This window comes from Bos indicus x Bos taurus, chromosome 5 (genome assembly GCF_003369695.1).
Source record: "Bos indicus x Bos taurus breed Angus x Brahman F1 hybrid chromosome 5, Bos_hybrid_MaternalHap_v2.0, whole genome shotgun sequence".
Classification (NCBI taxonomy): domain Eukaryota; kingdom Metazoa; phylum Chordata; class Mammalia; order Artiodactyla; family Bovidae; genus Bos; species Bos indicus x Bos taurus.
This window is the reverse complement of record NC_040080.1, coordinates 33,835,527-33,849,733: the sequence shown is the minus strand read 5'-3', so window position 1 is coordinate 33,849,733 and position 14,207 is coordinate 33,835,527. Positions and strand designations below refer to the sequence as shown.

General features: G+C 36.3%; 1 protein-coding gene across 15 annotated transcripts in view; it reads left to right on the top strand.

The window, feature by feature from the left end:
* SOX5 (SRY-box 5) overlaps positions 1 to 14,207 on the top strand; it is a 1,171,960-nt gene that overhangs the window by 901,500 nt on the left and 256,253 nt on the right. For all 15 annotated transcript variants that reach the window (XM_027541542.1, XM_027541545.1, XM_027541540.1 and 12 more), the window contains one exon: positions 6,730 to 6,816. In XM_027541542.1, the coding sequence (XP_027397343.1) occupies positions 6,730 to 6,816 (87 nt within the window). The remainder of the gene's footprint in view (positions 1 to 6,729; positions 6,817 to 14,207) is intronic.

The following is a 14,207-nucleotide window of genomic DNA, read 5'->3' as shown; positions in this document are numbered from 1 at the left end:
AAGTAGGAAAACGAGTACATCAAGGCTGTATATTGTCACCCTACTAATTTAACTTATATGCAGAGTACATCATGAGAAACGCTGGGCTGGAAGAAGCACAAGCTGGAATCAAGATTGCTGGGAGAAATAGCAATAACCTCAGATATGCAGATGACATCACCCTTATGGCAGAAAGTGAAGAGGAACTAAAAAGCCTCCTGATGAAGGTGAAAGAGGAGTGTGAAAAAGTTGGCTTAAAGCTCAGCATTCAGAAAACTAAGATCATGGCATCTGGTCCCATCACTTCATGGGAAACAGTGGAAACAGTGTCAGACTTTATTTTGGGGTCTCCAAAATCACGGCAGATGGTGACTGCAGCCATGAACTTAAAAGACACTTACTCCTTGGAAGAAAAGTTATGACCAATCTAGATAGCATATTAAAAAGCAGAGACATTACTTTGCCAACAAAGGTCTGTCTAATCAAGCCTATGGTTTTTCCAGTGGTCATGTATGGATGTGACAGTTTGACTGTAAAGAAAGCTGAGCGCTGAAGAATTGATGCTTTTGAACTGTGGTGTTGGAGAAGACTTTTGAGAGTCCCTTGGACTGCAAGGAGATCCAACCAGTCCGTCCTGAAGGAGATCAGTCCTGGATGTTCACTGGAAGGACTGATGTTGAAGCTGAAACTCCAATAGTTTGGCCACCTGATGCGAAAAGCTGAGTCATTTGAAAAGATCCTGATGCTGGGAAAGTTTGAGGCCAGGAGGAGAAGGGGACAGCAGAGGATGAGATGGTTGGATGAGTTTGAGTAGACTCGGGGAGTTGGTGATGGTCAGGGAGGCCTGGCGTGCTGCGATTCATGGGATCGCAAGAGTCCGACACGACGGAGTCAGTGAACTGACTAACTGAATACTAACAGAGGTTCACCACCCAGACCACCTATCATCTAATTATTGTCTAAAACTAGATGAGGTGAATAAAACCGGACTAATATTTCATTGTGAAAAGTTTCACTCTTTATTAAAAAGCATGTTGTGATGTTTGGTATATGGAAAAGCACACCAAACTACGAGTTGGACTTCAAGTTCTGCCTTAATTATTAATTAGATTTATGATCTTAGGCAATATTTAACCTTCATTTATATTTTCAGTCTGTAAAATGAAATGCTTGGCCTAGACTAGTTATTACCCAACTTGAGCAAAACGGTCATCTCCCAATACTAGTTTCCTTGGTCAAATATTTAAATAATACTGCATAATCCATGGGCTTCCCTGGTGGCTCCTGCCAATGCAGGAGACATGGGTTCAAACCCTGGGTCAGGAAGATCCCGTGGAAAAGGGAATAGCAACCCACTCCATTGTTCTTACCTGGGAAATCCCATGGACAGAGGAGCCTGGCAGGCTATATGGGGTCACAAAGAGTTGGACATGACGTAGGGACTAAACACAACAGCAGATGTAACCCATAACTCACTTAAAGATCCACAGTCTGTTAGCACATAAAATGATCTACATCTTATAGAAAAGAAATGTAAATCTGCTTAATATTAATTAGATTTACATGACAATGGAATGCTTATTTGTTTTAGTTTCACTTGTAGCCAAGAAATTTATGTTCCATTTATGTCCAATATATATTTTAGTAAATTACTTTTGTGGAATGTTTATCTAAATGTTATCTAAAGATCCTTCCAGGTTTAAAATGCTGAATCCATGACATGAAAATCTACATATGCTTTTACTTCTTGACTTTGAAGGAGATATTAGTATATTTTTGACTTTCAGCCCTATTGTTGTTCCTTCCAAAAGATAGCTTTCATCCCTAAATGTTCACCTATCACATGTCAGAAATAACACAGCTTAGTTGAAGCCACAAAATGAAAGTATAAACAGTGGTAGATTTGGTATGACCTAACTCCTGGGACTTTTTGAAAAATCACATATTAGCCATACATATTTTTTGCTTGTTTGATTTTTCAATGAGCTCTGCCACTGCAGCTCAAGGGAGATTAAGGGAAAAAAACCTACATAAACACAAAGCAAAAACCTGAGCTTGTGTGTAAAGCTACTGCACTGGAGCGAATGTGGTTTAATTCTTGGCACTGGGAGCTTGTTGGAGAATTACAATATGTTGGCATGAGTCTCTGGGTCTCATTGTTCCAGATGAGGGAGTCAGTCTTAAGAGTGTTTGGCACTGAAGGGAAAAAGGAGTGAGAGTTATAGGGAATGAACAGGCCTAAAGAGGCAGGATGCTGTTGTAACAATGGCTGGCACGGTTAGGGGGGCCATTCACTGCTGGGGATTGCCATAGGCATTGATGTGAAGAAGCATATGTGAGCAGAAGAGGCAAGGGTGAGAAGGGAAAGGCAAGCAAACTTACCAAATCATAACATTCTGTCCTGATGGTAGAAAAAGACAAAAGTAACCCAGTTATAGTCATCTTACTAATAATAGGTTGACTGATAAGGAGAGCTTTCAGTTCTCTCTAATTTATCTTTTAGCTTCTTTTTTAATATATATTTTATTTTTTCTTTAAAATATATATACATCTTTATGCTTCACCTAAAAAGGGGGGATTCTTAAATTAAGAGGCCATGGTTTTGTATTCCATCTGTTCTACTTTCTGGCTAGGTGATGCCGGGTCTTGGTTTTCTTTCTGAGCCTTGGTTTTCTCATCTGCAAAATGGATATAATAATAATATACACCATTGACAAATTATTGTATCTGACAGCATTCTATAAGCTGAAATGCCATGCAAATAATAATAACTAATATTATCCATCATGCTTATTGTAATAAAGAACACCTAGCTTTAATGTTGACGGTAATCATGATACTCTGATGCCTGGGAGAAGTACATCTCAGGAGACTCTTTAAAGCATTTAAAATAAAACTATGATACATCTTAAGATGAAAGCAATGGCTAGTACAGAATTTAAACATTTGGAAATAACTATATGTCCAGAAACATGCCATACTCAATTGTATAAAATACAATCCTAAGTATGTATATTTTTTCAAAATCGCATTTTAGAAAATGTTTAGAAAATTGAATATTTAATAGATAACTACTCTCTCTTTGACTCCATAAGCACTGAAGCAGCCGTTACATAGCTGTGTCAGATTTTACTTTAATCATATTCACATATTAATGAATAGGTGTATTATAAATATTGAGATTTTGCCATTTTGGTCTTTCGCAGTTCTGATCATTTGTATTCTATGGGATCTTTACTCTTTTCAGAGAAATTCAGTCACTGGTACATGTCCATTTATTGTGATCATTATTGTGAGATCATTTCTTAACATTTCTTCATGAACTACTAGTGGAAATAAATTGGAACAGTAGCAGTTGTAGAATACCAAACATGGATTTGCTTAAAGCTCTTTGTTTTAGATTAATTCAAATAGAGGGGTGAAATGGGTGAAAAGATATGCTTTAGTTCCTCCCCGAGCTACACAGTGTCAGAGTCCTGGTGAGAACCCAGATTGCTTCACATATAGCCCAATAGTCCTTCCACTATGTGAATACATTTTCATTTCAAAGCATATATCTGCTGTATGGTCATAAGTGAAAGTGAAAGTTAAATCATCATGCTGCTACTGCTGCTAAGTCGCTTCAGTCGTGCCCGACTCTGTGTGACCCCATAGACGGCCTCCTACCAGGCTCCTCTGTCCCTGGGATTCTCCAGGCAAGAACATCATCTTAGGTTCTCTTTAAATTATCTAGAACTCCAAAGTTCAAAGTCATATAGTGGCACTACATCCTGAACATAATGAAAGCTCTAAGGAATCTTGGCATTTTATCTCTTCGTGCTGCCCATAGGAACATATTACCCTGGGATATTCAATTTATCCTTTCAAATGTTTACTTCATCCATCCACTGAAGTTAATAACAAGAGTTTGTCTATCCATGACTGTTTTGCAGGTAAAATGCAGTGATGTGTATGTATTGGAAGGAGCAAAGGCTTTGGGGTCCAATAAGTTGAAATTAGCTCCATATTGATCAAGTCACGATCTTTCTCAAAGCATTTGTTTCTCAGTGGTGAAACAGATGTACCAATATATAATTCAGGAGATTATTATGAGAAGCTTGAGATACCTATTGTAAAAGACATGATGCACTATTTAGCACTTAACCTCAAAATAGTAGCTATCATTATCATTTCATTGACAACAAGAGACTTAGGAATCTGTAGAGAAAACAAAACAAAACCAAACCTTAGGCCAAGACTCAGCTCTGCCCACTACATATTAGTCCTTTGGTTTTTTTTTTTTTTTTAAAGAACTGGAAGATAGATATAATAACGTAATCTGAATCTTCAGGTGTTTGCTTTGATTAAATGAAGACAATGCTAGTAAAAGCATCTAGCATAGTTCCTGCACACAGGATGGTCAATACATGTTTATTGAATCTGCGTTTTAAAAAATATACCTCATCCAAATTCCAAGTATTATTGTCTTTATTCATCTGAAGGCACAACAACCCTGAGTTAGATATATTTCTGATCTTACATCTTTCGAATTACTTGGTCTTAAAGAAGTTATTCATTTTTCTCTAGTGTATGTTAAAAGTCAGGTACTTGGGAAAAAAAGTGGCTTTGTATGCAAGCCTTCTATCTTCATGCAAGTTAATAAAGAGGCCAGGAATGTTCTGCAGGTTTCAGAAATCTGGCGGCTGTTTCTTTAACTCTGCAACTTAGACAGAAGACTTCTGTTTCTTTATGAGCACACTACAGTGAATATTTTGTCTAGCTGCAGGGGAAAAGCTTTGTCATGGACTTTGCAGACAATAGCCTTAAAAGTAAAATGGTCTGCTTTTGGTGCTGGAGGTTCAGGGGCCTATTGTTAGTACACAATGAATTTCTATTGCTGCATTCCTGCTTTGCAAAGGTTTGTTAGCTTTTAGTGACTGACAGTACTCTATTGCAAAGACCATATTGGCTGTGCCCTGTTTACATGCTACTCAAGAATTTTTGTAGGGTGCTGGTAAAAAGAAAACAGTGGTGTTTGTTTGACCTACTCTGATAAGGTTTTAAAAATGATTTCACTCACAAAGTGTTTACTGGGAATGTAGAAACATTGAAAATCCCTGTAGAAGTGTTTTAAAGTTACTTTTAAAGCCTTAGTGAACAGAAATATTGATTACAGTAAGAAGAGATTTAATGCATTTTATTACTCAGAATTACCATTATCATCTTCAAAACAACATGGTCAACAAATAGGGATATTTTAAGAAAAAGTAGAATCTTTAGCATCCTTTTCCATTAAGTGCAGCAAAAGAAGAGGTATATTTTGTTACAAAGGGAAAAATACAGTTCACACATTCCACGGAAATGTGCATACAGTAGTTGTGTGTGTGTGCACACACTATATATACAAGCCTTTTGAAGAAGTACTTATTCAGATATTTCAGCAGTTTATTTCCCCCAAGTTTTTGGCATGTGAAAAAGAAGGATTCATGTCACAGTTTTTCCAAGGAAAATTACACCTCACTTCATTGAAAACTCTACACAGGCTTCTTGACTCTGATGGCTGTTGTCTTTAAGATGAGGGCCTGAGAATAGTAGAAAGCATTAACCAAGGAGACGCTTTAAAAATGCATTTTATTGTGGGGAAAATTAACCCGTTTCTAATAATCTTATGGTCTCTAGGCCAGACGGTCCCTTTGATAAGTTAACATGTACTCCCTTTATGCTCTTAGTAGGGGGTAAACAAATGTCTGAACAAACACAAATACACATAAACACCAGTGTGGAGAATGGCAGTGTGTGTCTTCGATCTAGATAATAAGTGTGGGTATTGTTATTTAGATGGAGCATACTGGGACACTTATCTTTTAGTACACACCATTTTCTAACTGAATGCAGTGCTAATCGCGGGATTGAAAGCCATTGTAATTGTGTACCCATCTAAATGCTGACAAGAATATACAATTACATTATTTGGAACTGAGTTTAATGTTTGGGTGTTTTATTAGCATTTATGTTTACTTATACATTAAAATTCAACACAAAAGGAGATCAAAACCATGTAACATAAAGAAACAAGGATCAAACTACAGCATAACTCTGCTCTCTAAAACCTCCGTGTCCTGTCTTAACACAGGGCATTTTAAAAGAGTATGACACAAATCTGAAATAAGCAAGTAAGTTTCCATTACGGGCATTACTCCCATCTCTAGATTTTGCAGTGTTTGTAAAGCTTCTTTTATACCAACTTATTTTTATATGTTCGCGATACTGGCAAATCTTTCCACAGTGTGCTTACCACCACACGATGTTAAACACATATTATAAAGTGGTTGTAATTGTAAACACACAGAGGGATATAATTACATGTAGCAGATTTAAGAGCTAATTCTTTGCCTTTTTTTTTACTCTGCATTTTATCAACATAATTATTTTTTGACTGCAGACTAACACCCTGAAATTGACAAGCATCCATTATAGCAGGAATTTGTTCACTAAATTGAAAAACAATGAATTGCAGGTTTATATGTACCCATTGTCATAAAGAATTAGTTAGGCTTTGTTCCACAAGAGGAAAAAGCTAATGATTTTGAAACAGCAGGTGACAAAACACATTCTTTTTTTTCCTCCCCTGTTATCAGTGTGTTGATGAAGTCATTATGAACTGGGGGCGGGGTAAGGGTGGCCTTATTTTTAGCAGATAGACTTTTAATGAACTACATTAGAAAGATAGTCATGTTGATTTGCCTACCTTTCTTTTTTTCCTTTACTCAGAAACCCCCAGTATTGAAAAGCTACTCTCAAAAGACTGGAAAGACAAGCTTCTTGCAATGGGATCAGGGAACTTTGGTGAAATAAAAGGTAATATATTTGCAATGATTTTGATCCAAAATGTACCAAAATGAGTCTGATATTTAGAAATATGAATGGTGGTAAACTACTTTTGCCCCCATGCGTTCTGTTTTTACTGTTTCTTCTCTCTCATTTGAAAGAGAATATACCAGAGTTCTTATTTTCTCTCTGTCCCTTATAATAGTATGTTGTCTTAACAGAATGACCTATATTTTTAACAGTCTTTGGTTTTCGTCATTTTTAAAAATTTTAAATGATTTACTTTATAAGTACAAACGTATCTACAGCAGGGTTAAAACTGTATATTACAAGATAATAATTTTCCACAGTCTACATATTAAAATTATGAATGTACATAATCTACATTTAAAACCAGGAATGATACAGGAAGATTTAATTCTTCATATGAAAATAAATGGAATTTAGAAAGATGGTAACAATAACCCTGTATAGGAGACAGCAAAAGAGACACTGATGTATAGAACAGTCTTATGGACTCTATGGGAGAGGGAGAGGGTGGGAACATTTGAGAGAATGACACTGAAACATGCATAATATCATGTATGAAAGGAGTCGCCAGTCCAGGTTCGATGCACGATACTGGATGCTTGGGGCTGGTGCACTGGGACGACCCAGAGGGATGGTATGGGGAGGGAGGAGGGAGGAGGGTTCAGGATGGGGAACACATGTATACCTATGGCGGATTCATTTCAATATTTGGCAAAACCAATACAATATTGTAAAGTTTAAAAATAAAATAAAAAAGAAAATAAAGTCAAATGGTCATTTCAATTAATTTAAAAGTGTGTTTTCTACTAACATAGTAGGCAACCCATGGTTTTCTAGTGTTGCCAATAGGACACTTTTGATTCTAAGTTCTAAAGGATTAAATTTAAGAAAAAATATACTTACCAATATCAATAGATTTTGTTATGTATTACTTTGTATATTTTTGATAGAAACTGAATATATATTTAAAATATCACCAGATTTGTATTAATATACATGTAGAAATATGTGTATAAATAACTTTTTTGCATATGTCTGTTCATGCACGTGTTCTCCCAGTGAGAGGCAGTCGTCTCTCAACATTCTGCTACATCAGAGCATCTTAGAGAAAGACAAATCATAAATCAGTCTGTTCAAAAGTTTGACTTAGGTGATATCAGCCGTCTCGGATTGGAAAGCTTCCAGAAAGTGTTTGAGTATTTCACTGTTTATCCAACTATTTGGAGTTTGGCTATGGTTAGTTGTGAACGGGCGGTAAGAGAATAAATTCCTGCTAATCCACAAATTAAGTAACCATAATCTATAATGAAATGAGATTCAAGCAAATAGTAGTTAATATCCCTTACAGAGCTTGAAGACAGAGGTTAAAGAGAACAGTGAAGTTTCTTCTTTTTCTGAAGCAGCAGGTTCTTTATTTTGTGGGATTTTAACCCATTTGCACCTGCGATAGAGGACATATCCTCCAAGGTTCTTTATTCTGCTTTGACCTGGGTAGTAACTAAGAGCTGAGCCAAGAAGGCCGCCTGTTCCCAGCCTTGTGATCTCATTCCATTGGAGGACAAGCATGTTTCCCTACCTCGTTTTCCTCACAAGTCTAACTTGAAAGCAGCCAGCAGCAGTGATGATAAGCTTAGAGGAAAGAAGCTCAGCTGTCCTTTCAGGCTTGCCTGTGGGGTTAGTTCAGGAAGCTGCAGTACAGTCACAAAAGAAGTTTCTGTCTTTAATTTTGAGTTTTTTAAGCTGCACATTCAGAGCACAAGTTTGGTTATTGTCCTCTGTTTCTGTTCAAAAAGCTGTTTTCTGATGCATTTTAAAAGCACCTGTAGATCTTTCTTCTACTGGGGGGCATGGTTGTTAGCTGCTTAGATCAGGTTTGGCAGAAAACTGGGGGGGAGAGGGGGAAGCACTATGTTACTTTTCCTACTGACTGCCCATGACAGTTGCAATTACTGTCCATTGTTCATAGCTGGCGCAGAAGTGGAGAGGGTACAATAGTATGTTGCCCTCTGGGGGTAAGGGAATTTGACTTAAGGGTTCTTAGAGGGTCAGACACTATGATTACGTGCTGCCCAGGAATGTGGTTTTCATGCCACCTGAGAAGAAGTTAGTCGAGAACAATGGCCTAGCTGTTTGGCAGCTATTTTTTATGAGGCAAATAAAGGTGTAAGTCTCATGTATGTGTAGACTGTTTTCTGTCAGGGTAAGGAAGGATAGGCATGACCTTTTTATAATCTGAAAATATGAACTTACTCCATTATTAGATAATTTATTAGGGATAATTTAGAGTAATGTAGTTGAGTAGAACCTTTGCTTATATTACAAAATTTACAGCCTTTACAGTATTTACTGGGTCTTCTCGTGAATTGAAACCTCTCCTCCACTTACACTGGTCAGTTTTCGCTTAACTTTTTAAAATCAATTCCAGGAAGCATGTGAGTAAGTGAATGAATGTGCCTGTACATATATGTGCGTCCATGCTTGAGCATGTAAGACCATACGTAGCCAAGTGAGGGCAGAGCACAGTTCCTAAGTGCTGCCTTTAGGTTGCTGTGAGTGAATTGCTTTCAGGGCATTTGGACAAAGACTAAACTTACAGCTTGTGTGTGTGTGTTTTAGTCGCTAAGTCATGTCCGACTCTTGCAATCCCATGGACTGTGCCTGCCAGGCTCCTCTGTCCATGGGATTCTCCAGGCAAGAATACTGGAGTGGGTTGTTGTTTCCTTCTCCAAACTTACAGCTTGGTAAAGTTCAAAGAAGCATTTCTTACTATTACTTAGTTAAAAAAGAAAAAATCATAAACTTTTAAAATAGAAGAAATAAATAGTATCTGGTTTGGATAGCTTAGCTATCAATAAAGAGTTATCATACCCACTTAAATTCAATCTCATTTCTCAAGAAACAATGTGAGTTAGGAAAGGTCACCAACTTCTAAAAGCATAAAATTATTTTTCATGTTATATTATCTTGCCTGTTAGAATTTAGACCATTTTATCGTCTGGTACTTTGGAAATGTAATTAGGCTTTAAAGTTACATTAGAAAACAATCCTCTGAAAAACATACAAAAAGGACAGTGGATTCCATTTTCTAGGACAAAAGAGTTTGACTAAAAAGCTCTACTGATAGCAGTCAATATATGTTATAAACATATTGCCTGCCTAAAGAAATTATTTTTTCTTCTCTAATCAGTCATATAGTGTAACGAGCCAGTTTGCAGAGGTTTTGGCCTTATCTATAACAGAAGCACTGAAGTAATGGTTGTCTGAAAGGTGAAGAAATATATTTTATAGCCTCATAGTTACTGAGAAGGGGAAAAAACAGTGCCTGCACTCCACTTGGCAGCCAGGAGCGTCACACATTGTTTCAGCTAGCATGAAATTCCATTACACTGAAGGTCATTGCTTTGGCACTTCACCTGAGGACAGTATCTGGGGATCCATGGCAGCTTTGGCTAATCTAAACAGATCATTTGTTTTGCAACAAAGTCATTGCAAAATGTGTGTTTTACTGAGTTCAATTTATTTGTAGAATTATAACAAAAATATCTGCATGCAAAAATTCTCTTAAATATTTCTGTTTTGGTCAGGTTCTAAAAGCAGGGCATTGTTTGAGAGGTGTTCTGGCTAGATCACTCAGAAAAGCCTAAATCAGTCTCTTTACCTGCCTTGTTTGAAGAATTCTTTACTCGCGTTCTTTACCATTGATATCCCTGTAGACGCTTCTCACCCTGCTCAGGATACATTAATTTAGGTCAACCAACTGTTGTATATGATACTCAGGAAAATGCCAGCTGCAGTTGGTATAATGAAAAATGGCTCTTTTGGAAAACTGTACTTTTTTTTTTTTTTTCCTAAAAGATGGGACATAAAAGCAAATGCACCAAACAGCTCTAGAATGCCAATAATAAGTTCAAGGAAATTATTTAGCAATACTGTGGTCTATCAGAACTCATGAATTACAGACATGCTATGTAGTTTCAACATGTCAATTAAAGTAGACCCTCTCGTAGGTGACATAAAATTTTGAAAATTAAGAGATATGTAGATTTAGTATATGACTTGTAAGAGACAATTCTCTTTAAATAGCATTAGAGAATTTGAAGATAAGCAGGCTTGAACCAGAATCAGGTCTTAGGTCATCTAGTAAAAGGTATCCTTGGGTTTTTGTGAATTTAAAACAAGGAAACTAAAAATCTCAGCATTTAGATACGTTAGGATTTGTACAACTTTGAAGTTGTTTTAAACCCACTCTTAAAAATCCAGTAACTATTTAAGAAACACATGTTTTGCTAATTACCTTGTGACTATTTCATTTGTGCATAAAATATATACATATATATATGTATATTTATATATGTCTTCACATTTTTTCAGAGGGGTTGGAAATGCTGATTATTTTCTGAGGGAACTGTTGGATCTAGAATTTGTTTAACATAAGAGACAGCCATAAGGAAGGTACATAACATATATTCATTTACTTCTAAATAAAGTAAATGTTTAATGTTTTTAATCTACTAAGCTTGTTTTATAGTTCCTTGTAGTTGCTTATGAGTAATGTTTTCCGTTTTTGTAAAAACTATTTCATAAGAACTGAAGAAAGACTACTGGTATACAGAATATAAATTTTTAAAATAAGTCTGGCAGTGTATATAAAAGCAGAAAGTGACTTTATGTTTTCTGCAAATCAATTACTTGCTCTGTCTTAGAAAGCCAGAGTCCTTATGCCAGTGTATAAGCACAGCAAGTGATAGAAAGAGAACAGTCAGCCACTGGCTCTCCTTGATCTGGAAAATGATAATCCAGTTCACCAGTTAAGAAGTTTTATACACCTTTTACAGAAGGGACTTAATAAAGCATGTTTTAAGTAGATACTGTTACATAGTTAATCTGGGTTTTATTATTGAAAATAAAATATGCTCTCCTCCACATTTTCTCATTTAAAAATACATTCATTCATTTAACAAGTATTCATTTGTGTGAAGGGTGTGAAGATTCTAAAATTACAATAATTATAAAAACATTTATTTATTTATTTTTCTTGTAGATGGGGACTCCAAAGCTTATGCCTTCCAGATCACTGGATAACAGAATTATCCTAAAGCGTTTTCCTTTTTGAAGTGAACAATTCTCTACCTAGAGAAGCATGGTACAGTTAAAAAGACGCAGTGTCTTGTTGCCCAGATTCTTTCAAGGACTTGTGGGAATCAAGCTACTCCTAGTTTGTTTCCTCATCCGCTCATTTAAAAACAGTTGCATTGATTACATGCCCATTTATATACAGGCACTTTGTTAACATCTTCCTTACAGAATTATTGTAACAAAGTCATTTTATTCCCATTTTAGGTAGGAAGAAATTGAATCTCAAAGAAAGATTAATTATCCAAAACCATATATTTAGTTATGAGAGAGTCAAGAGCTCACTTTAATTCTACCTTCAAAGCCTATGCTGTTTACACGATGCTTGGTAGTCAGTCTCCAGTAAGCTTGGAATGGGTGATACCTAAAATCCTCTAAAACTTGAAACACATTCAGACCCACGACAGCTAGATGAATAGTGCCTCTAAGATGCACCCATCATTAGCCTAGTCACATGGTGAACTGTCCTTGTACATTACCTACCTTACTAGTAGCCCACAGTTTGGAACCCAGTACATATTTCACGAATGAATGACCAAACAATGCCATGTTTTGAGATAGTTATTATTGACTGTATTCCAGTCTCTACATGCAGCGAATGTAATGCCATATTTTTTAAACTGTTGTTTTACATTTTAAGTACAATATCCAAGTAAGTGGATGGATTAAATTTGGGAGAAGTTTACAAAATTACTATCTCCATTAAAAAGTAGACTTGTGTAATAAGAGATTATATAGAACTGAACTTTTTTTTTATAAAAAATAACAATGGTACTTGTTTTCACTGCACAATGATAGTACATCAGATCAGATCAGATCAGTCGCTCAGTCGTGTCCAACTCTTTGCGACCCCATGAATCGCAGCACGCCAGGCCACCCTGTCCATCACCAACTCCCGGAGTTCACTGAGACTCACGTCCATCGAGTCAGTGATGCCATCCAGCCATCTCATCCTCTGTCGTCCCCTTCTCCTCTTGCCCCCAATCCCTCCCCGCATCAGAGTCTTTTCCAATGAGTCACCTCTTCGCATGAGGTGGCCAAAGTACTGGAGTTAACATCCCAGGAACAAAATATCCAGTCATGGGGTAACAATGGTAAAGACCATAGCTACTTTCAAGTGTTCCATTTCACTCTAACTGTAGTCACTCCTAAAACTGATAGCTTTCTATAGTACATATATTTTAAAATCCAAGCCAAAGTCCGCCATTTAAGATATTGAAACAAAGGGAATTCCCTGGTAGTTAGGACTTTGTACTTTCACTGCTGAGGATTGGGGTTCAATCCCTGATGCTAGTTAAAACTGCAAGCTGTCCAGTGCAGCCAAAAAATAAAGGTATTGAAGCAAAAAGGAACTATTTTTTCAAAGTAAGTTGCAGAAACCCAAAAGTAACTATATTTATCATATTAGCAATGATAATACCCCTTATATAATTTTAGTTGATTCCAATTTCTATGAGTATCAATATTGCAGTAAATGGTATGTAATTAAATTTTATCAAAGTTTGATTGCATTCATTGTCAGTGAAAAAGACCAATTCACAGATGTTTGTAGGTTGGATAACTTAAATATTCCTTTGATGAATCAGAATAATGCCATTCATACCTTGTGATGTTGGGGTCTAACTTTTTACTCTTGTTGGATAAGACTGCCACTGAAAAAAGCTTTAGTAATAAATTTAGAATAACTTAAGTTAGTTTCTATTCATTATATTTTTAGTTCATTCAACAAATACTGCTATCTGTCTTGCCATGTGCTATGTTCTGGAGATGTAATGATAGCAAATGGAGTAGACAGATTTCTGCCCTTCTGGAGCTTACAGTCTAGTAGAGACTCTTTCACTAGGCAGAATTTTTAAAGGCAACACAATGAATGACTTTTAGATCCTTCAAGTGGAATACCAATTGAAAGCAGCAACATTTCTATAAAAAAATTAAATTGAGTAGAGTCCTATCCAAATTACAACAGTGATAACGTAAGGAACACCAGCAATAAAAGAACAAAACATCCTGGCAAAGACTGACTATTGCTTTGAAACAGAGAACTAAATGTGTGGTAATGTTTCCGAGGGAAGAAACATGATATCTAATTTACTTTTAGTGTTGAAATTCTAGGACTTTCCTTTCCTGAGTGACTCTTCCTTCCTTTTATTTTTCCTTTAGTTGGATCAAAACTTCCAAAAATTTCCTGTGATTTTGATTGTTCAAGTCAAATATCTATTCTATTTTGGTAGAACAACATTTAGGAAATATCAGCTTCC